This window comes from Chelon labrosus, assembly GCF_963514085.1.
Source record: "Chelon labrosus genome assembly, chromosome: 9".
NCBI lineage: Eukaryota > Metazoa > Chordata > Actinopteri > Mugiliformes > Mugilidae > Chelon > Chelon labrosus.
This window is the reverse complement of record NC_140359.1, coordinates 16,858,417-16,883,344: the sequence shown is the minus strand read 5'-3', so window position 1 is coordinate 16,883,344 and position 24,928 is coordinate 16,858,417. Positions and strand designations below refer to the sequence as shown.

The 24,928-nt window shown below is 40.9% G+C and overlaps 1 protein-coding gene across 1 annotated transcript in view; it reads right to left on the bottom strand.

The window, feature by feature from the left end:
• Window positions 1-252: 252 nt before the first annotated feature.
• Window positions 253-24,928, bottom strand: part of stpg2 (sperm-tail PG-rich repeat containing 2) — a gene marked incomplete at its 3' end in the record, with an annotated part of 48,477 nt that continues 23,801 nt past the window's right edge. The window contains exons 11-14 of the mRNA XM_084551776.1: window positions 11,488-11,653; window positions 9,491-9,606; window positions 850-1,019; window positions 253-274 (exon numbers count right to left, since the gene is read on the bottom strand). Of these exons, the coding sequence (XP_084407902.1) occupies window positions 253-274; window positions 850-1,019; window positions 9,491-9,606; window positions 11,488-11,653 (474 nt within the window). The remainder of the gene's footprint in view (window positions 275-849; window positions 1,020-9,490; window positions 9,607-11,487; window positions 11,654-24,928) is intronic.

Sequence of the window (24,928 nt, the reverse complement as noted above, 5' to 3'; positions counted from 1 at the left end):
TCCCATGTACGTCCCATTGGATCTTTTGATTTGCTTCTTTAAGAAAACGTGCCGTTTTTAAGAGCAATTTGCTATTAAAGGGCTTCAGGCAATATTCGTGTTAATAGCTTTATAAATGTTATTAAGAAAGCAGTTTTACAGAGGAAACTGATCCACGAAACCAGCTGAATCACTCAGGATAGTCATGAACGAAGGCTGTAGATGTATGGTCCGCTGTAGGTGTTTTACCCTGCAAAGCTGGATAAAGAGCAGTCATATACTTCCACACAGGTGCCTAAAAACAATGAGGAAAAAAGTTAATAAGTGAATTAGTCAGGATTTCACTCTGTTTAATTTTAGGTTCAAAAAGTCACAAGTTGTTAGCTGTTCTAATTAGCAAATTAACTGTGAAATTTACTCCGTGGGAAGTTTCTAACACACTATTACCAGAACAATAGCTCTAGGGATCGACGTTGTGGTGTTATTTGATAGCAAGTTTTGGGCTTTGTCACGCACACATTTACACATAAACGCACAATAAAACAAACAGGTTGAACAGAGCACTTAAATAAGCTTTTTAACTGGCTCCAAGTGGAAACAATGCCAAATGCAAACAGAAAGTACCTATAAAACGCTTCTGTGAATATTGTCATTATCACAGTTAATCTAAAAACTACTTGTTTACTAAACCGCCTCCTTTAAATTGCATAAAGTTACAATTTAATCGCTGAAAATAAGCTTTCTCGTTATCAATTATACATCCAACATAAATGGACAGAATCATAAATATTCATGCACAACCAGATCAGCTTTCTCTAAAATATGAGTCGAACCGTGTTGACCTCAAGACTGAACTTTTACCCCACTCACCTTTCACCTCTGAATTTGCTGATGAAGGTGTTGGGTGCCATGATGTTAATGGGCTTGTGCTCTGCGTAAGGCTCAGAGCCGGCGCGGGGGGAACAGCAGGGGCTCAGAGGGTTGTGGAGTGTCACATTGAAGGTGCCCTTCAGGACTGTGTTCATGATACCTGGACTCAGCTGCACAAACAGAACAGGGAGGAAGTATGATGGTAAGAGCAACACTGTGTGTCTGTGTGAAACAGTATGTGGATATATCAGGCACAACATAAAAACCACTGACAGGAGAAGTAAATAACATTGACCATCTTGTGATAATACAATGTTCTGCTGGGAAACGTTTGGACCTGGTATTCGTGTGGATAGCAAAGACTCCTTGATGGCAGCAGCCATCCCCAGCAGGATGCAGCCTGACACAGGCACACGCACAAAAACGGTTCAAGAACAACTCAACAAACATGAAAAACAGCACAAGGTGTTGACCTGGCCTCCAAATTCTCTAGATCCCAAACTAATCACGTATCTGTGGGATGCACTGGAACAAGCCTGATCCACAAAGGCCCCTCCCCTCAACCCATAGGACCCAATGGCCCCCACTAACAACATCCTGTCGTGAGACATCACAGGACACTCTCAGAAGGCCCATGTCCATTCTCTGATGAGTCACAACTGTTCTAGAGGCACAAGGGAGACCTACACAATATTAGGAAGGTGGTCATAATGTTATGCCTGATGCCTGAGTTTATACACAATGCAAATACACAGGTCTGGAATTGTGGATACAAATTTACTTATAGACAAATACTTACAACACAGAAGGCGTTGTTTTAATATTAATGGATTAATGTAAAGATGGAAACAGGAAAGAAACTGTAGACTTGTTCACTGTTGCTTGTGTTTTCCACCAATCACCCTGTTCATTTTTTTTTTTTGCATTGAAATAATTATTCGGTCTAATGCTGAGCTACGCATCCATATTTTAATGTCCGTGTCAATTAAATGTTATTTATGAATCGTCAAATACCACTCGTAGTGTCTCAAGGCCGCAGAAGCAATAGCCCGGAGCCCACGGAGCAAGCACAAAGGCAGCGGCGGCAAAGAAAAAACTCCCTTTTAACAGGACGAGAAGAAACCGTGAGCAGAGCCCAGCTCATATGTGGGCACCTGCGTGCTTGAAGGCAGCCACGTAGACACAGAAAGAGAAGAGGGCAATGGGGCAGAGGAGAGGGGAAGGACGGAGGAGAAGAGAACAGCAGAAGCAAGCAGATAAATTGCGCCTGGATAAAGTATACATAGCAAATAAACATGAGTACATGATAGTTGGTGGTGCATGATACAGATTAGTAGTGGATAAAAGGAATGGACAAGCCGTTATTTAAAGTATCACTGTAGAAAACTTAGTGGGTAGACAGTTGTACCCGCCCTACAGATCCTCAATGTCTTATCTGTGTCTTAACACATAAGATATAATGTATTAGTTTTAACAAAGATATACAGCTATCACAAAATCAAATTGCACACCATCAGCACCTGGAGGAAGAAGGGCTGTGCACAGGGACTTTGTACCTTGAAAGATATACAGCTGTTGACCTTCTTTCTCTGTCTTCTTTGTCTTGTCCCAGCTCAGGACCTTGTCCTGCACACAGCTTCTAGCACCATTTGAGTTTTTTATTTATTTTTTTCCCCTGTTCCTACATAGAACAGCAGGTTGCAACACTTTTTGATATGCTTCTAGAGAGAGAGGTCATTAAAGTTGAATTCACATACAGGAGGAGTTCACACGAATAATGAGTCTCTCATTCCCAGGTGTTAGCAGGGGAACAAAAAAAAAGATCCTACAGCCCAAAGAAAATACAGCATGAACTTCAAAGTCTCACCAAAAAAAAATGTAAAAAAAAAATCCAGCAATCCTCTCACACGTGCACGCAAACAGACAAAAGATGAAGCCATATACATACACAGATGTACACATATTTTATCCACCATAGTCCCCACTCAGGTACTGCCTGGGGAGGCTATCTTTTCTATGGTATCAAAGCTCTCACTGTCCTTTTCTTCTTCCCCCACTACCTCCTCCTACCCTGTCAGTGCACACACACACACACACACACATCAGTATGCTAGAGGTGCCACAGCAGGATTTAGGCACATCGGCGGGGCTGCTCAGATCTCAGTATTGATCCTTATGGGAAAAGGGTTGCAGGTTCAACTCTGGGTCACCCTCGGGGTTACCCTGGAGGTCGAGGAGATGGGGAAGAGCCCTTGGAAGTGACGACACCATCGGCATGGCAATGATGCGGGAGATTATGGGATGTTTCACTAGGTCAAAGAGGGGAGAAGGGAAATGGGATCTATGCAGAGTTGGCGATTGGAGGTGGTGATTATGTTACTCAGTATGTATGCAGACATATTCAAGCGTACGTGCAGGCCCAGACAAAGGAGAGCTGGATGCAAAGTCTTTCCCACAACACACATACAACACATGCCACACACAGAAAAGCAATACAAGCACCTTACGTGAACACAGCATAGACATGACTGCAACACAACGATGCTGATTAGACATAGGTGCACGAAAGAATTCGAACATTAACTTGACACAAAGCGATGCATCGATCCTCCTACACATACAAGGCCACACATATATTACTACAAAGACACTGAGTCCTCATAGATAAACCGATTTATATTAGATAAGGGCTGGTTGAATATAAAAAGCTAAAGCTACTTGGTTCCAACAAGCAGCTTGATATGAATACTTGAGTCATCAAGGACAAGATTATTTAGAATTGCGTCAATGTAGACGGCATCAGTGTTTGGGTCTGGCCTCTGACTACATCACTCCCCACTCAGACACACCACACTCAAGCCGGAGTGAGAAGTGACACGGATAATTTCCCACTTTAAGGGACGTCGACTCAAACTTGACTCAAGTGGATGTTGGGGTGGAGGTGGGGCTACTGAAATGTTTTGTGAATTTGGCAGCATGACTTTTGGGTGAGCAGTGTGCAGCAGGTAGGAGGAGTTACCAGAGTATTGATAGCTTTAGGAAACAGTGGTAAAAAATGGGTACATTGGACATACCTGGATCAGCCACAACATTAAAACCACTCACAGAAAGAAGTGAATAACATTGACCATCTTGTGACAATACAATGTTCTGCTTGGAAACTTTTGGACCTGGCATCCTTGTGGATGTTACTTAGACATGTACCACCCACCTAGACCAGACCAGGGAACCCCACCCCATATCAGTGACACGGTGTTGAGCTGGCCTTCAAATTCACCACATCCCAAACTAATCAAGTATCTGTGGGATGCACTGGAACAAGCCTGATCCACAGAGGACCCTCCCCTCAACCCATAGGACCTAAAGCCCCCCACTAACAACATTGTGTTGTCAGACACCACAGGACACCCTCAGAAGGCCCATGTCCATTCTCTGATGAGTCCGAACTGTTCTGGAGGCACATGGTAGACCTACACACTATTAGGCAGGTGGTCACAACGTTATGCCTGATCGGTGTACAAAACATTTCCTCCCCACAGGCAGAAACAGAGCATGCTTTCCGCAGGCATAGACACACATAGACATAGTGTATAGTCAAACAAACTGAAAGCTGCAGCACGCAGTTCTCTAAATAACGTGCAAACTTCACATGAGGCATTAAGGATTAAAAGTATAATTAAAGCGAGAACTCTCAGAAACAGCCCAGGTAAAGGCATAAACAGACACCCACGAGAAATGTTTGACAAAATGTCAGCAGTGTTAAGAACACCTTCTGGTCTGGCTCATAATGAATATCAAATAAAGTTGAATTTCTCCTTCAATTTGGTGCCGTGTGTGCCTTGTACTCAGCAGGTTTATATATATATATATATATATATATAAATCTCTGCAAAGATCACAGCTTTTAATTAATATTTGTTTCTGCTTGACGTCTGCTCCCTGCGTCTTTTTATATCCCCACGTTCCGTACGCACTGCTCTGTCTGTTAAATTAAGCTCAACCAATAAGAACAGTTTCCGTGTGAGAAAGGTAATCAAGCCTACTTTCCTCACATGGCGTATTTAATGGATACACTAAATGAGCCCTCACTGTGGACTACTGCCACTCTAGTAGATAGCTCTGCGACATTATACACACATATGGATGAACGCACATGCACACACACTGATGCCGCGCCAGCTCCAGTTCCATTACGCGACCGTCTGCTTCAGTCAGAACACATCTTCAGCTGCTGAATTTAACTACCCTCTTCAGCAGCTCAATTTGCTGCTCCTGTCTTTCTGCTTCTCTTCCTCTGCGCATTTCCGCCGCCTTTTCAGCACTGTCTCACCTCTGCCACTGTCTCACCTTTTTCTCCCACCCATCCGTGTCTCTCTCTCATCACTATTATCCTGCTCTCTGCCTGCTTATCTTCCCCACTCTCTTTTTTTTCTTTCCCTCCCGGCAGCACATCACGCCATCCTTAACTCTTTGCGGTCTGTGATGTAACACAGTTTACGATCACATAGCTAATTACATTCATTAAAAAAAAAAAAAAAAGAACTGACATTTCTAAAGCTAAAATGAGCCAAAAGATGTCTGTATAATGATCTGTCCAGGGTGTACCCCACATCTTGCCCAATGACAGGACAAGCAGTTACAGAAAATGAATGAATGTCTGCATTATGCATGAACTGCAAAAGAACATCTGGACTTTATGGAAGCACAATAGCTAGTAGCAGTGTTGAGTCACCGGTTACATGTAACGTTATGTTGTAACGCAATGAAATAACAACTGAGAGAAAATATTAATATATGTGACTAAACTAAAGCTACTAATCAAAACATGGATAATTACAAAGTGGCTACACTGAACTATATTATTTCCCATATAAAAGTTTATGCTGTATGTAAAGTATATTTAATATTCGTTCTGTGCAGGACTGCCTTTTTGTGTATATATATTTCCAGGAAACGCAGGGCAGCAAAGGCGTTTTAGACAAAACTAGAATACTGGACCAGACTAGAAATAAAACATCAGCGACAGGACAGACAGCAGAGAGCTGTCTCTTTATCTGGACAGGCTCCATTCAGCCATGTGTGCTTTCAAATGCGGAGCTTTGCTTTCTGATTAGTTTTCTTGTTCGTATCTGCGCCACCTCTTGTATGTCAAGCAAAAATGAGCACCGGTCTAAGCAACCATGCCACGCCGCATTCTCGCCACACACAAACGCCTTTCAGTGCCGGAAATTCAACAGCATTTTCCTTCTGAAATCATTCATTCATTCATTTTCTGTAGACGCTTGTCCTCTGGAGGGTTGAATGGGGGCCTGGAGCCTATCCCAGCTGTCTTTGGGCGAGAGGCGGGGTACACCCTGGATGGGTCAGCAGTCTATCGCAGGGCTAACACAGAGAGACAGACAACCTACGGCCAATTTAGAATCACCAATTAACCTAACAAGCATGTCTTTGGACGGTTTGAGGAAGCCGGAGTACCTGGCGAGAACCCATACTGACACAGGGAGACCATTCAAACCCCACACAGCAAGGCCCCAGTCGGCCGATGGATTCAAACCCAGAACCTTCTTGCTGTGCTGGGCATCTGTGCTAACCACCACCCCACAGCGCCGCCCCTTCTGAAATCTGTACTAGTACTGTACAGTGTAAAGGTTATGTTTAGGGGTGCTGAAAATGTCCATTTTTAACTCTATTCCCCTGTTTAACCTTTGTTGGTCGAGGTTTACAAGGGATCCGGTTTCTCAGTCCAGCAGCCACTACAACACATGATGTGCTTATGCTGATAGATGCTGACATATGTGCTTATTGCAACAGACAACCACTCAACCATTCACCTGCAAGTCTTTGGACCTCAGGTTGGTACTGGAGATTTAATTATGTAACTACTGCGCTTCAAAGTTTTATAAAACAAGACCATTTTCTTTTTTATATTGAGCCAATTATCAGCCAACTGTTCAGCATTAGTGCTCTCTGGGATGACTAAAGTGGCAGCAAAAAAAAAAAAAACAGCAGGATTTAAGCTGAATGTCTGAATAGATTTTTTTCTTTAACTTTCGACCTTACTAGAAAATAGAGGAGAGGAGAGGAGAGGAGAGGAGAGGAGAGGAGAGGAGATACTTGAACAGTTTTACTAGCTACTGTCAGTGGAAATATTCCCACAGCTACAGTTCCCTTTATAACAGAAACAAAGAGCAGAGAGACAGGGTAAGAGGCAGAAAGGGACAGGTAGAGCAGGGGGAGAAGCACCTCAACAAGCACACATCCACATAGGGATATAGAGGTAATAAAACTGTACAAATATGTAAAATGTTTAGACAGTTTTAACGTTTAAGTTCTTATCCGCCACACATTAGCAGCAGAAAGGTGCCTGATTATAGCCAGATTCATTCTAAAGCACGATAATGACCCCGGGCATACAGCCACAAGTCATGAAAACTTCATCAGAAGTTTCAAATCTTCAGAGACAAGAAAAGCGCAGGGTTCTCCAGAAGCAGTTGACAGGCTCAATCGACAGAAGAGCTGTGGTTAAGTTTTCATGAAGACTGGAACAACCTAACTGCGAAACACCTCGGAAACTACAGCTGTTCTAAAAGCAAAAAGACCAACACAATAAATACGGATTTGTTTCAGTTTTCCATATTTTCTGCACTTTATACAAACATAATATTCACGGTAATACAGTGTGTATAAGAGAAACCATGTGCCTACATGTGGCGTACACTCCAGCTCTGGGATATGCTGATTTAAGTTCGTTGTGAATTTTAATGAACCTCACAAATCTGGTAGATTAGACTACATAAGGGGGAGCTGAACTTGCAGCGAGCTCTGACTCTGTACTGACACCTGACCTGAGTAGAAAGGGATCACAGAATGAATCATAGGGCCTTATAGAGCCTTACGGGGTATTACTTTTTATGCGGGGTATTTTACATTAAATTATTATTTTAAAAGAAATAGTACTCATCAGACATTTATTCTTAAACATGGGCACAGAAGATTACATTTCTAGTGTTTAGCGCTCCATGTTTACAATGCAATCTGTGTTTACTTGCAAGATGTCTTCTTCTTCACTGCCGTTGCCAGCACACTGCTGCATATTCTGGGACATTACCAGCATTGCTTGTGTACATACATGTGAATACAGTAGGACAGGTCAAACACAACCCACTCATAGAAAACTTGTTCCATAGTTTAACTAGAGGTGAAAACTCTTATATAAACTCTTATAGCATTATAATGAGTTGTGTCCAGTCATATTCAAGCCTGCGTGGCCACTATAAGCGATCTCAGACACCAGTACTGCATTGTTTTCCAACTGTGCTATCATTTTGATGGTGTTGATTCAACTAAATTTCAGCGTCAATGTGTTTACCGAGGCTGGTTTGGTTCCCTCATCCTCATTACTGTGTTTGTCCTTTGAGAGCTTCTTCAAAGAGCAAAGCCTTTTCAGCGACTGTATAACCGGTGGATATAAATTACATCAAATTATTCCTTCCACTATTTTAAAGGTCACAAATCCCATCATAACAATTAAATATGTTTAAAATCATCTTCATGGGTATGACGAGCAGCAAATGGATCAGAGGACAATCTGGGACAACACCACGCACTCAATAATTGAACCAAATTGATTGTGACAGCCAAACCACATGGCTAAATAACCAACAGATATCAGAGGGAATGAGCGAATAGGGACGCAGAAGAGGAAACAGGCAATGCAGAGAGAAGAGAGACAGTGAACTGCGGTGAAAGAGACAGTACAAAGTTGAGAGAGGATTCTGCAGGCAGACTGGGAGGCAGGCAGAGCTCTGTGATAACATTACACCCATGGACATGGACATGACGATGAACTGTGTAGTGAGCTGCGAATCAAACTCTGTGGTTTTTGTCTTTGATGTTCGACCAGTCAATGTCAGCAGAGACTGGAAGCAACATTTTCTCATTTAATCCTCTCACAGATTCATCAGCGGCTGACACAAAGTTGTAATTCCTATTAAAACACACTAAAGTAAAGCAAAGACAGATTAGGCTCTCGTTAGGTCTCATTACAGCTATTATATGCTTTAATCACAAAGTGCATTTGTCTCTGTCAGTAGTCTATGGTGGCTGCATTAAACAACATTACACTTAATAGAAATCCAAGCACTTTAATTTTCACTCGCAGTTTAATTTAACCACGGAGCCCAATGAAGAAGAAAATCTCCCACAAAGTGAAAAGCTGCCTTGGGAAGGAAACCGCATCATTCATTCTTGTGTTGCATTTGTGGAGATTGGTCAAAAACCACAGTAGCATACTGAAGTTTGGCTCCCTTTTTTTTATTTTTTATAAAGCAATCAATTTCTTCTGCACAGCTCAAGGTCACAGAGAGAAATATGATAGATTCTCAGAAGATTACAACATAAGCTATGTCAGGCATACACCATAATGCATCTCGCGGATACACCAGTCACACAAACACACACAGAGCAAGGTCTGTGTCCACATTCATCTTAGCACAGTCTCCTTCTTAGTTATATAGAGGCACATTAAAACCCAACGATACACATGCTTATGTTAGTCCCCTCACTAATATTGACTGTTGGAGCAAACGGGAGTGTGGTAGGGAGTAAGTAAGTTTGACTGTCTTTATAACAGCATCGTTACCTGATAAGTGGCAGGTCCAGGGTTGGTGTTTTTGGAGACTTTGAATCGATCATCTGTAGAGGATATCAGAGCCATCTTTGGGGCGGATTTCACACTGGGGTTGTACTGACCAGGCCCTGAGACACACACACACACACACAACCTTAGCTTCAAATATATAATCACCCTTTTAACAGAGTCAGCAGTCTCCTCACAAACAATACAAAATTATGCAAACAAGCTATTGCTCCAGACATCCTTTGTACTTCATTAGACTGCCTTCTCTGATATTCAGTGTACACAAGTACACAAGTACGCCACAAGCTTTGAGCTTTAATTCTATGATATTTTGGGAGGGGGGGGGGGTTAAGATATATCAAATAATTCAAGCTAAAGTGGCCTCTGTAACTGCCTGCACATCCTGCCCTGAGCAGTGTCTACACCAAAGTTTCTCTGGCAGATAATGTAGAAATGCAGTTTATTTGAATAAGCCGTGACATTAAGATAAGGATATTTTGCTGCAGGTTAAAATATGATTTTAATAATGTTTTCCCGCTATAAAATATGACCCCATTTGATACTCGTTTTGCTCTTTACTTCACATACTGGACAACAAAAGCAGGTGGATTGCTTTGTGCAGGATAGATCTTAACTGACAACAGGAGGTGGTTGATACACAATACAACTTTAACTCTTTGTACTACGAACAAAGCTCAGGGTACCAGAATACTGAATCATCCTGCCTCCAAGCATCCAGTCATGGCATACATAATGTATACTGCAAGATAAACAAACGTGAAACGCTTGTTCTTTTTTTTTTTTTTAGAGTAAGGAGCTTTCAGAAGGATGTGTACTGAAACTTGGAAACACAAACACATATAAATGTACCACACACATACAGTATATACTCACAGTTTTGCAGGTAAAAACAAACCTGTTACAACATCTTCCTTTTTTTTTCCAATAAGGAACTTACAAACTCAATCAAAAGAAAATCCCACAATTAAGAAGTTAATCCATGGATTTATCCATTACACAGTTTTGCTTCTATCAACTTTTTTTAAATTTAAAACCTCAACTGCAGCCTTTTTAGGAATTATGGAAAGAACTTTTCTGATCAGTTTTTCAAATGGTTTAATGGACTCCTGGGCTATGGATCATATTTGTTCAAGTTTGAATTGCGATAAGGAAAACAAGAAAAATAATTAATCGCTGGTCCAACACGGTTTTACAGTAAGGCAGCAGTAGGTCCTTGTCTGACCCAGCGGCTAAATGCAGTCGGCTTATGACTGCACAAACAGAAGGTGACTTTTTAAAGCTATGCACAAACACATTCAAAAATAAGGCGTATTAAAACACCTTGAGCAATTGGTAATGTCACACACCATTATGAGACAGAGTCAGTGTGTGCGTGTGTGTGTGCAGCAAAAGTAGTGAATAGTTAAATGCTCTTACCATTATGAGAAATATGATTGCTGGGGACCCAGCATGATGAGGAATATAATGTCCCCTAATGTTCCATATATTGTAGGCCTATTCATAAATGCAAATTCAATAATGAACAAAAAAGACTGTATGTGTGTGTCACTGTGTGCACATATATGTGTGTGTATCTATGAGTTTCTGTTTGTGTGTGCGCATGTGTGTGTGTGTACAAAGAAGAAACACTTCTGCAAACAGTCCAAATCTATTTATATGCAAATTGGATTTTGGTTAAACGGTTTGGGGTGCCACATGGGTTGAGTCCCACGGTGAAATGGGGCTAGTCATAAATTATCCAAGTAAGTCATGAATCTATCAATTTTGAAACAACATTTTTCAATGGGAATGTAACTGAGGTAAATATTAGGTTAGAAGCCCACAGAGACGGAGCTAATTGGACTGCACAATGATGAAAATGGGGGAGTTGTACGGTTTCCAAATGGTCAACACTTAAAAGAAATATAAATGGCGGACAGACGCACGGACTGACCAGTCACTTTCTATTTATATGATGTGTGTGTGTTTGTGTCAGACACCTGGCACGCTGAGATCTCGTCGTAGGAAGAAATTATCTCGCAGTGCAGCTGACAGGAAGCAGCTCTGTCTTTTCTTGGCTCCCTCAGTTTGGGGTTCTGAGTACGAGCGGCCATTAACCTTCTCAAACGTCTCAATCACATTGTATCTGTTAGGTGGAGGCGAGTCCTGTAAGAGAGGAGAGGAGAGCATTAGATCGCATGGCCACAGGACCAGCCTACAACCATGCTGGTGGCTCTGGGGGATTACACCTAAGCATAGCACGCTTTGAGCTAAATGCTCACATAAGGTGTGCTTAATAGCTCTAAAGACACAGTACAGCTGAAGCTAATTAGCCTGGAATCGCTCCGTTGAGAATTAATTATATCCAGCAAAGATCTGCTGGGCCTATCAAATTGCTTCGGTGGGCTTCATGCGGAGAGAGACAGAAGAGTAACAGTAACAGTCAAAATGTCACTTGAGAGCAGAGGAGTTGAATTTTTTACAACAGAAGAGCTCTGATTGGTTGTAGGACTATCCAGTTCTGTGCAGAGGTATTTGTTTTCCTTTGTATCAGTTGAAAAATGTCCCATGACAAAATCCAAACAAGGCGTGACCAGATTTAGATATGCTGAAAGGATCTAAGTCTAGCCAGGCTCAAAACTAGTGGAATATAAACAGCAAGTATTTGATCCATATTGCACAAGTTGCCGATTTGGTGATTCTTTTTTTTTTTTTTTTTTACAAAACAATAGTAGATGTTTGACCTGCTGCAGCAAGTCTGACCTGCTCGTGGAAGCAGATGAAAAATGATTAGTTCAAAGTCATTCAGTATTCATTCTCTGAAAAAAAATAAATGTACCTCTGTATCAAATATTATTTTGATCAAAAAACTAAAATTAAAAGCTGGACATGAAAGGCCAGAGGGACACTAAAATCAAGAGACTAAACAGAGACACACATCACACATCATATAATTTGGAAAGAGCTAAAAAAGAAGAAAAAAAAAGGTAAGGTCACGATGATAGTACCTCTAATACTGATCTGACACAATTACACGTACAAAATGTGGTGTTTCTCCTTATTACGTTACACAACTGACATGTTCGCGGTATAACAGACACACACTAAATATATGAAACGAAGAATATAAGAAATGACCCACTGAGCCATCTGTGATCAGAACACCCTCACATGCTTCCTGTGATACTGTGTTATCACCTATGTACATACAGTCACGCATGAATGTCGGTGTACAAATACAAGGACATACAGTACATGCCACATCATCTACATGCAAATGCTGACACACACACACACACACACACAGATATAATGATGGCTTGCAGGTCTCCACAAAAGGAAGAGCAGTGACAGAAACATGGGTGACATTTCCATCGTATCGTAAGTAATTTCAGATAAATAGCTTCTATATAAGGCCATTACAAGTGCACCCCTTAATGAATTGCTAATAATTAAGCGCTAGTTCATCGAGGCACCCTTGCTGATATGAACATGTAATGGATCCCAGGAATAGGAAGCGGGCGAATCGTGTCACCTTGTTAGAAACTTTCACTACCACTGCTGCAGAGGAATCTCAGTTACTGGGGATTTGTCTTGTCGGTGGGTCTTTGAATAATAGATGTCGAAGGCTGAATATAGCTGCACAATCCATTTATCCTAAACATAGCAGACCTGTCATTTACCTCGAACTGTCATTTCCCGACCGCTGTTTTCCCCCCTCTCCTCCTAGGTAGCCGTCCATCTTTAATCATTGCAAACCCAGGCCATTTAGCTTTTCATTATAGGCACAGTAGGAAGGAAAAGGAAGCAAGCACAACATGTGCACGACAATTCACCCTCACACACATTCGCAGAGAAAGTCAATTTAGGGGCGCACACGGAAACAAACTGATTCTGTGTGGTGTTGAATGCCACTGTGGAATTGCTGAGAAGAAAAATGAAATTGAATGATGAGTGAGGAAAATTTGCATCACCGTCTCCCATGATTTGGTTGGGTGTGTGTCTCATGGTGGATTTAATACAACACACACCTGTAGGCACACATCTGCGGAGTCCTGTGGTCCATAATTACACCCGAATATGGAACCACTGTTCCCAGTAGTAGTCATCAACTATTGACAGCACTCAGGTTGACTTTAATTACATACCCTCGACATTTAGACAGCTCAATACTTACCTACCAACATACACACAGAGACACCCACACAAACACACCTTTTCTTAATGATCTGTCACATTGCCCTTGACTGTCTGAAAAAACATCTCTGAGTGCATTCATATATATTATGGAAGCCACATACACACTGGTGGCAAGCAGTCAGCCAGCGACACAGAAAAACTGAAATTAAATATTGACCTGATGTTAGCACCAGGACAGATTGTCTGACAGTATCTTTCAATAAAAGTAAAGCAAAGGAAATTAAGAAAAGGTGATAACTTAACTTACATTCCTGACGCATGCAACATGGTATAAAATGCCAGCCATAGTCACAGTTCATTTAGACAATGTAGCCAAGCAAACTCAGCACACTTACTAAAACATGGAGAAAATATTAAATAAACTAACGGGTAAACACTAAATTACGTAAAGGTGTATAATAGGATGCATTGCGGCAGAAATGCATCTATTGACTGCATACGTCTTGAATTGAGACCATCTGATGACATATGTAAGACATAATGGACGTCTTCTTCTGAAGGCTTACAAGAACAACTGAATGAATGCATGTACACCTTCACCCCTGTTATTACAGACTGGATTTGACATCGGTGTAGAGCTACTCTAGAATGGATGAAATCAGTAATACATGTGTTGTATCAGCTCACTGTTGCCAGTTTTTAAAAAGTAAATCTCTTCTAAACAATGCAGTTGCACAGTCCCATGGATTTTCCCTGTTGCAAGTTTATTTACTTACTCAGTATTTGGAATACACAAGTCCGAGCTGTTACCACGGCATGTACGGTGAATTTGCATGTGGGTTTATTTTCCAATTATATTTCTTTAAAATTGTCCAGTACTGTGATGTGATTGTAATAACTTGTGATTATTTAGTATTCTAATCGTTTTTATCAAATATTCTGCACAAAAGGTGTGTTTTTTTTCGTTTCTGTTTATTCCTGCACAGAATATAAGGATTACACTGAATGTAAAGCACATTCTTGGTTATGTGGCCAGCCTCAAAAGACTTTAACTGAAACAAAATGCAAACCTCACAAAGTGAGCTGTTTCTTATTATCTTCTTACAGCACAGCCTTTCTTCCGCACCATGTTCTCACACACTAATGACTCAAATACACTTGACAGCAGCAATACTAATGATTTGGCAGTATGTATAGTGACAGCTTTGACTAATGGCCAGGCACAACACACAAGACGTGTGTGTGTGTGTGTGGCGTGCCACCACATCCCATTCTTCATCACCTCATTACTCTTAAAACCCTTCATTCTTCCTCGCAGAGCAGAATGCTATTTTCAGACTCTGCATTTCCATATTTTAGATCTTCGTACTAGATATAATATATGTTTTGACTGGTTATACGTGCTAATGTGTGTGTGTCTGTTTGTGTGTGTGTCTGAGTGTGTACATGCTGTACGTATGTATGCGTGTGTGTGACACATCTCTAGTATGTACACGAGCACCTGTGACACATTCACATATTCATTAAAAAAAGAAAACGTCACCACTGCTGTGCTCTGTCAGGGTAAACTCTGATTCATGTGACATTTTCATCTTCTCAGGTTAAAAATAAGGTTGGTAGAGAATATTTGGCTTTGGCTTATTGACACTAAAGTATTGAGAGGCTGACACAGTTATGAGGCTTAATTATGCATCTTGTTGAAAACTAACTATAAAAGTGCACTACAGACTAAACTGACTCCAACTTTGTATTTCCCTTGTGGAGATGCTAAAAATGTACAACTAGCTTCTGTTTTCAGACCTGCATCTGCACTTTACCCTCAGTCTGCTACTCCGTCATAAGATCCCAACTTAGAGTCTAATAAGTAGAAACGGTTACTTGGGCTCTTAGGCTCTTAAAACCAGTGACACTTGAGGTTCATCTGTTCCTGATTGCAGTGACACTTACAGACAGACAAGAGGTCCAGCATTTTAAAAAGTCTGGACAAATACTAAATAATGAACACCATACAAACGTACAGTCACAGCACACACACACACAGCTTACATATGAGGTGATGTCTGTCAGTATTGTCTTTTTTACAGTACAATACTTGAGATTTTATCTAACCTGTGTATATTCAGCTTCTTTAACGTGTCCTATAAATGAGAGATCCTGGAATTAGTCAAAGAAAAACCAACACAGAAAAAAACTGGAGTGCTTAAGCTACACAGACTCTTGTTTCTGTATATAAAACTGTAAAATATGCCTTGCACTATACGTCACCCATACAACAGGGTCCAGACAATAACAAATAAGGTATTTTGTGGGTATTTGAGAGCTTGACATTTCCTGGAAAACAGGATTACTGACTCATCCTGCACTAGGAGGCGTACACAACTTCTCTGTCCAATGAAATTTCACTACATTTTGTGCCCCTCCCCACTCTGCGGTCATTTGAGCAGACCAATCAGACCACATGGCTCAGATGTACGTTCTTCGGAGCCCTTGTGCACAAAAACACTTCTAACAGATGCTGTTTTATTTTGTCTTATGTAACAAAATACAGTTTTAATATTTAAATGAATAGAGACTATCCATGTCATTGTGTCAGAAGCACAGCTGCTGTCTCATCTCAGAGCCTGATAACCATCTGTCTGATTTTAGTAGCAGAGGTATGGCTGGTGTCATAAGGCCTTAATGAGGTTTAAGACAGGTCTTCAATATAGATGGAATGACAGAAGGAAAACACATGGCCCCTTTTGCTGCATATTTGCACTTTATCGGCTGCTGTTAGTCTAACAATTTGCTAACAACTACAGTTTTCTATCTTTATCTTATTTTTATTTTTATCCTTATCCTCTCTTTCTTGTTCCCGTATTTTCCCCGGTCTGTTATTTTTCGCTTCTTATTGTGCAACTATTTTCTCTCGTTCTTTTTTCACTGCGCTTATCCTGTTAAAAAAACTGCATCCACTTCACATCTTTCCTTATCTTTACGTCTGCCGTGTCAATTGTATTCCAGCAGATGTGCTTATTTGCATGCTCTCTTTCTCTATCTCATAAGTGCCCATCTGTCTGCTCTAACAGCCTCACTTCTCTCACTTTACAGCATCTCCTGTCACATTTACATGTGCATAGCAAATCGGACTTTGAGGAACAACAGAGAGGAAGGATAAGATTTCTGTTTACATATACCACGTTAAACATAAGCCCAGACTACTTTCAAATCATGACTTAACCGTCTTCCTTTGATTCATATAGTAATCAGTAAGCTGTATGTAGAGTGTTGGGTTAGGTTTAGATACTTGTATAAACAGTGACAACCCACAGCTGGGGCCGTCCTGTTCTACCATACATTGGGCAGTAGTCCAGAGGGCCTGGTCAAGTAAACACCCAGCCCAGGCTTTACACCTTATACCCTTATTGGGTTTAGCTCTCTCTGTCGTCCCCCTGGCCACCTGCCTGGTTAACTATCTGCTTGGCTCCCAAAATCATCACCTGCTACTAAGCAGCTGCCAATAGCCAAACACGCACAAAACACACAGCTGCTGCATAAAATCGGCCACATGACCACATCTGCATATGGCTGCACGCACACACGAATGCACTATACACACAGCTGCTGGCCACAGCTGGTGCCCACACTTTGGGCAGAGAAAATATACATGAAGGCATGCGCATGCACACGCTGGACACAGCTGCTTACCACATGTGTCTACTTCAACAATATGGGGGGAGGAGGGGCAAAGAGAGAGAGCGGGAGAAACAAAAAGAGACCAATTAACTGGCAGAGAGAAAAAGGGGAGATGCAGCAAGAGATAATGAGAGGGAAGACAAAAGAACAAGAGACGTACAAGCCAGAAGATGATGGTTTAAGATTAAAAGGAAAAAAAAGAAGTTAAGAAAACTGGCAGCGTAGGTAAAACACAGTTCTTATAATGGACAAAGACAGGATCAAATTAAAGAACCAGGCCTGGTCACATCTCACTTCCCCTAATCCAATTTACAAGTGGAAAATAAGTTTTTAATTTGTTTAAACGCCGATCTCTATTCTGGCCAGTGTCATAGGTCTACAGGTATCTGCTGACGATTCCATTATTCTCAGATAAATAAATACAATCTCTCACATGATTCTTTCAAAAGCAGGTCGATACAAATGAAATTTGACAGACAGAGCATCGTTCTGAGGCTGGACAGTGAAAGGTGCACCTGAAGGGCTTCATCTATCAACACTGCGGTATTTTACATCATGCTCATGAAAGCCGTTACCAGACTATACTTCTTAATTTGAATCTGCTGTGTTACAGATATGAAAGAGAGAAAGAAACAGACCAGAAATACATGAAGGGAAACGTTTTTTGTTTTTTTTTGTATGAGCCAGTCTATTTTTCAAGACTGAAAGCTAAAGTAAAAAAAACATCGCTTCAGCAATGCAATAAATTCAGTTTGCAATACGGACAAAACTTTCCTCACCGGAAAAGAAGATGGCAGTTTTGTTGGTTGTTCAAATAAAAGACAATCTTTTGAGAACTAAACTTTCTTCTTGATCTTGGTAACACTATTATGAGAAAAAAGCTCAAGGTGAGTTGGGATAGTTTGGTCAATGCATGCTTACACAGACTGCCTGACTTTGCCTAATTTCCTAATACTTAAAAAAATATTATAAATGGGGAAATAAGCATGAAAACATGTTTTTTTTCTGCTTCTTCAGGTTGGGCATTTTAACACCAGTGTCCACAGAGATCAAGTCACTTTTGGAGGGAGCCTGAAGTGGCCGTTCGAAAAACTGCACCTCTGCATCATTATTTTTCCATGCCTGGAGGTCGCCGTTGCACAAAGGCTTGCTGCAAAGTTTTGTAAACTTGCGGGAAATCATGTAGTGTTTATCCACCTACACTGGTAGAGTGTCTTTTGCAGGCTGTTTCTGAGGAGGGGTTGTTTTTCAGTTGACTTGTTTTATGACAGCAAAGACAGCAGGGAGGTAACAATAACCAGGACTTCACAGCAAGAGGGGAAGAGAAGGTAGAAGAGGAAACGAATTTCACCGAGCGTATGTGAATCTCTTCCTTCAAGCAATAACTTAGAGAGCATCCACACATCATAAAATCTGAAAGTGCTACACAGACAACTTCCCCATCTGTGCCCTAACACCCACTTTGAGACTTACTTATTTTGCACTCTATTCTCTGTCTTTCTGGTCTCTCATGCATGCAGCCTCATTTTCCACATTTATTCCAATACCTCTGACGCTTCCCTTTTACTGTCTCCATGGTTTCCACCTTCTCTTCTACTTTACCACCCCTTCTGCAGTCTTTATATATCAAGATATGCTCTAGCCCTATTAAACACTATACTTTCATTAGCTATGAATAACTGAATACGTTCGTCCCAAGGGAAATTAAGCTTACCACACCTTAATTAGAGAACAGGTGAGGTCTCAATTGAGAGCATCAGACCATTAAGCAAGTGGCAAATTAAAAATCTTGTAAAAGATGAATAGTTAGATCATAAATTATAAGCTGTTTGTTCACTTTAAGCCTGTACTAGTATTTCATAATAACATGCTCTGTTATGGAGACACTAAGAAATCTGGGCTAGCTAATACCAGCAGGACTTTAAGTCTCGTCCTTTTATCTCTCTGTCACTTTTTCTCTGTTATTATCATGATCGGAGCATCAGACTTCACTTAGATCAAGCAAATAGTTTGAATCTGACCAGTCGAGGGCTTTCACATTGAATTAAAAGGTAAAGCACAAAGAGAGAGCCCCAACAGAGGCACTAAAAGGAGGCCAGAAAATGGCCTAAAACAGTTTCTAAATTGTGCAGCTACAAGTGAAATACAGTAGATCGGGCTAAAGCACTGAACCTGGAGCTTTTACTTAAGACACACTGATTGTAAAAGGGTAAATCCATTCTGAGACTGTGGAGACACATGGGGCAGAATAAGCAGAACAAGGTACATCAATTATATGAATATGATGTGTTTTATGTATCATGTTTTACAGGAAAAAAGACATCTCTGCTTTTATACATTAAAGTCTCTGCCTTTTCCTCAAGTGAGAACTGGGTTGAGAACTGGGTTGATGCAGCAAGCACTTGTTGGCTCTTGTGTCTAATATTAAAATCATTTTCAATCAAGGTGTGAAGGAGCAGGATTCTTCTGGGCAGGCTTTTGATCATTTTTGATGGCGTCAGTGTCACATCAAAGAATGCACCTAGGAGTTTGTCACCTAATCCTACAAATGATCAAGTCCCAGTTACCAATAGTAGGTAGAAGAAATTGCACAGGAAGATCATAGAAATGCAGAGCTAGAAAAGAGGTGACATTTTGCATGAGTGAGTCAGCACAAGTTGAGAATATTTTCAACTGTTGCTAGCTAGCCTACAGCTAATGGTCTGTTGGCAGCCTGGCGTAGTTAGAGTAATTTCTAATCAGAATAAGAGCCTGGTAACATTATTATGCATTCATTATGGGGGGTGTTTCAACTGATAGAAAACAAATACTTCTGCACGCAATTGGATGGTCCTACAATCAATCAGAGCCATTTAGTTCTCAGGTGACGTGAATGACTACATCACTGTCACTCTTCTGTCCATCATTGCATTAAAGCTTGGCCAAATGGTTTGATTGGGCTGAGCATAATTAGTTCCCAACAGAGTGGCACCTGACCAACGTTCTGCCACAAACAAATTGTGGGCACGGAAGTCGGTCGGGCTTCAGTTGGTACCTTGGCTGATGTGGTGAATAAAGACAGCAAAGTGCAACAAGTGTGAATGACACAACACACATCCTTAGGCCGTGTGAAGACATCAAAACTGTACAAGACGTCTTGGCCGGACATTTTGACACCACTGCTCTGTCAAAAAAGCTGAACCTAGCACTTTGTACAAGTACATATTCTTGTTGGAGAATACTGTATGTACTTGTTGGAGCACATTGCTAGAGTTTAAATCAAAACCACTGAGATGGAGGATAAAATAATTGTTGCCATGATAACTCATACACAGTTTTCTGGCTTCCGTTAAGCATTCAGACTCGTGGATCTACAGCAGTGATCAAATCAGCCTTCCTCCCATACCACTGCAGCCCCTTGTGTTTCTATAAAAACACCCCTGTTTCCAGTCCGAATGCCCAGTTAATACATATGGAGCTGCTTTTAAATGTGGTAATTTTAATTGCCTTAATAGTCCTCTCAATAGCCGAATCATCCAGTGAGACTTTATGTGTAGAGGAAAGCGCTGAAGCAGAAGCAGATAGGACCGGCAGGTGGGGTAATCAGCTGACAAAAAGGTGCACGGCCACAGCTACGCATCGGCAAACTGACTGAGTCACAAAAATCCATAGCATTGCTTGTCGTTTCCCTTTTTATTTTGTTTGTAGTTGCAAGCGAATGAAAGAGAGCAGGCAAGGTGCAGGGGAAATCAAAAAAGAGAGAAAGAAAGTGAATCTCTCGTCAGAAAAACTAGTCAATACACCCACTGAATACAACTTGTCTGTCCCACTACCCCCTCTTAAAACCCTTCTCTACTACAGCATGGCACATGTTAGTGTGTGAAGCATCGAGGTGGAAACACTTCTTCTCATTCAGCCTCTCTGCTGTGTATGTATCTATCTTCTAGTGCAACTTCTACAGTATATTTGCATAATTCTTAAGGGATCGCATACTGTATATACATTTTGGGACGTAATGAATTAATATTTTTGCATTCATGTGCTTCGGAGTGCATTCTGAGTGAGTCATTTTCTCTGTATGTGTGCCAGTGTGTGTGACCATGCTTGAATTCTCGCAGGAACTCACGTCATCATCATTACCCTGACAGCTGACAGTAAAATCCATATCAAATCTATAAGTCCATTTCCCTGTTTTTGTTCTTTTCCTTCATCACCCGACTCCCTTGTCTCCAATAAACAGAGGCTGCACCGTGACATGCCATTAGCTGTCCATGGATATATCATAAAAATGCAATGAAACACAGAGACAAAAAAGTCAATAAGTGAAAAACACTGGACCATTGCATATTTTTGCCCCACCACATATTTAAAGAAGATTGCCCGTGGCTTTACCTTCCTTCTATGCTACTGTCCCATTCTTTGTCTGACTCACATGGCTTTTATTTATTTATTTATTTATTAATCATCTTCCTCTAATGGCTTACTTCTTTTCCCCATTTCTGTTTTTCTTCCTTCTATGTTGTTACTCTCTCTTGCTGTCATTATTTTTTATTTCTCGCCATCTCTCTTTGTTCCTGATTCCTCCATCTCTCTGTCTCTCTTCATTCGTAGTATAATTTCACCTGTTGTATTTTTGCCATTCAGTTCATTGTACGGGGTTGGGGGTTGATGCTGCTCTTCAGTTAGATAAATGTGTGTTTAGCAAACACTCTAATTATCTCGACCAGAGCTAATAGGATAGATAATTACACATTATACACACAGACTCTTTTTCTCGTGTTCTTTGTCTTTCCTTCATTCCCTCCCACTGCTTCTTCCATCCAGTTTCATCTCTCCTTTAATGCTCTGTTTCTCTCAAGCCCATTATGTGTGGTATTTTTTTTTTTCTTAGAGCAATATGTTGTTTTTGCAGTTGTCGTCCACATTAATTAGATTTTCCTTGACTGTGCCAGTCCTAGTCGATGATGTGTGACTGTGTCATTTAACCAGAAACGCTGAATACTGAGTATGAGTTTTATATTAAACATGAAAACGCAGAAATTAAGTTTTCATATACAGTAGCTCCCAATAAAGTTATATTTTTTAAAAGTTTCTTTGTACCTCACATACTGTAGACAAAAGCACACCACAGATGCTCAGTTCAGCCTTCACAGTTAACTGTTTATGCCAGTAAATTACAGTAATCCCAGCACATGGGCCTTATTAACTGTCAATCCTAGTAACAACTGCAAAATTATAATGTATTAGAAAGATGGGAGCAGTCACTGTGTTACCTTAACAAGCAAAAGCCAGTGTTGCTACGCAAAGGATGGAAATGCCTCCTGTTGCAAAGTGCCTTCTTTTTCTGTTTGTTTTCATTATTATTTTGGACTTGATATGTTATGAATCCTGCTTCTTCCAATCACTGTCAGTGGTACATGTAATAAAAGCCATGCTTTAATATTGTCTGTCTGATTCCATCAAGCTGAGAGCAGAGAATTATGAAGTGTTCTACATTGTCAGTGCAACAGATATTAGTGCAGATAAACTGAAATTTGTTTGACTGGCAGAGACTTTATTGCTTTGGTTACATCAGTTTCAAAAGACCAGCACGAAGCCAAGAGTTCTGCTTGAACCAGAGCTATGTGTTGTCATGTATTTGGCTTTTGTATCATAGAAACACTGAAAACACACTTTTGTTCACTGATGTTATGGAAAGTTATGAGACATTATTAGACACAGTTTGTTAAGTTCGTCAGTTGAACAATTAAAGAATGATTGAATTCATACTTATTTTGGATTGACTGCAGCCGTCTCTAATTTTAATGCCAGATAGAGTGTAGGATAAATAAAGGAAATGGCAAGCAATATGACATAGTTAATGTAGTGCAGCTAACTAATTACATTACCTTCTTTCTTTTTGCCCTGGTGACACACTAAGCTACAAGTCATACTGAAAACAAACAAGTATACCGAAGCCATGCTTGCCACTCTGGTGTTTGTTGTTTTTGGGTTCAGGGTACTGTGAAGAGTCTTTAGACAGCTATATAAATAATAAAACTGAATTGTACTGGCTCTTCTAGAGTGGATTTCTGTCTTCTGCGACAGTCGGCCAAGAGTGACCAGCCACATTGTCTGAGTCCCACATTAAGTGTTGCTCAGGTAAGTTGTTGAGCAACTTACTGGTGAAACAAAATACACAGCTATGATTGTTTGATGGGTCATCATGTCATTGGTGTAGCACATCTCATCCATCACACAATTGGCAGGTGTCAGTTTGTGGGTTCTTACTGCCGATTTCACATAGTATGTCGCAATTTTGGCTGTAGTGTGAATCATATTATGTGTAGTTCAAATATATACAGTATATACTGTATGTGGACGTAGGTGTGCATTTGAGTGTGAATGGTTGTCTGTCTCTCTGTGTCTTTGTGCTAGCCCTGCGATGGACTGGCGACCTGACCAGGGTTTACCCCACCTCTCACCCGATGACAGCTGGGATAGGCTCCAGCACCCCCGCGACCCTTCACAGGACAAGTAATTATAGAAGATGAATGAATGAATGAACGAATATACTGTACGTAGCCACAGTGGCATCGGCCATTGATTTGTGGGCTATTGTTTGCAAATTTGGCTTTTGACCATATTATGTTTGTTTCTACAGTCGAAGTAACCATATTTAGGAAGAGGAAGGAGCTGAGAAACATCAAGGAGCAGATCATACAGAGAAACAGAGACCTTTACACGGTCTACGTTAAACCAGATTAATACTCGTGGGTTTCTCCTACGGCATAGTTTGACATGCACCTGTCCAGAAATTAAACTGCACGTTGCAACACGCAGACTGTAAAAGCTGTGATTGGTCCCAAATGCATTTCTTCGTTCACGTGTTTCACTGGCTGCAAAATAACAGAAAATGATCCCTCCGTCTGGCGTCTACTTCTGTGTTGTAGTGCTGTTGATCAACATTTATCAAGCATACAGAGAACCCCAACACATGTGACTAGCCACCACCTAACATTTTAGCAGGCTCTGCATAGTCCAGATGTAATTCACTTTTGTGTCCCCCTTTCCCGGTCAAAATAAGTGGAAACAAATATTTCTGGGTAGTGTACAAATACAACTTAACATTAGAGTCGCATTCTAATCTGCATTCTAATCTAATAGAGCAAGTGAAAATGCACCTCTCAGTAAACCAACTACTACCACCTTATTATTGAACCAGTGCCCCTTCAACTGACAACCCCTCACTCTCCGTATAACAGTAAGCATCCAAAAGGGACCTCTATTAATCTCAGCATCTAATGGAAGCAGCGTAAAATTGGCAGAGATGATATTTAAAAATACCAAAAAAAAAAAGAAAATGCCCCATCAAACTGCTCTCCTGTCGCTTCAAGGGACAAGGCGATACCTCACTGATTTATAGAAGAGAAAAGAGAGGAATTCCACTGCCTCAGGTTGGAACAGGGGTCTAAATTAAATTCCGTCCTTATTCTCTCCCAGCACACCCTGAGGGTATCCCACGACCTCTGCAACAGAAAGGTCAGTATCAGAAAGGGCTGGTCAGGATGATGAGGGAACGTGGAAAGTGGGATGGGAGGGGAAAGAAAATATGGATGAAAGGGAAAAGGGGGACCCTAAAAGAAGGATTGGGGATCTGGAGAAATA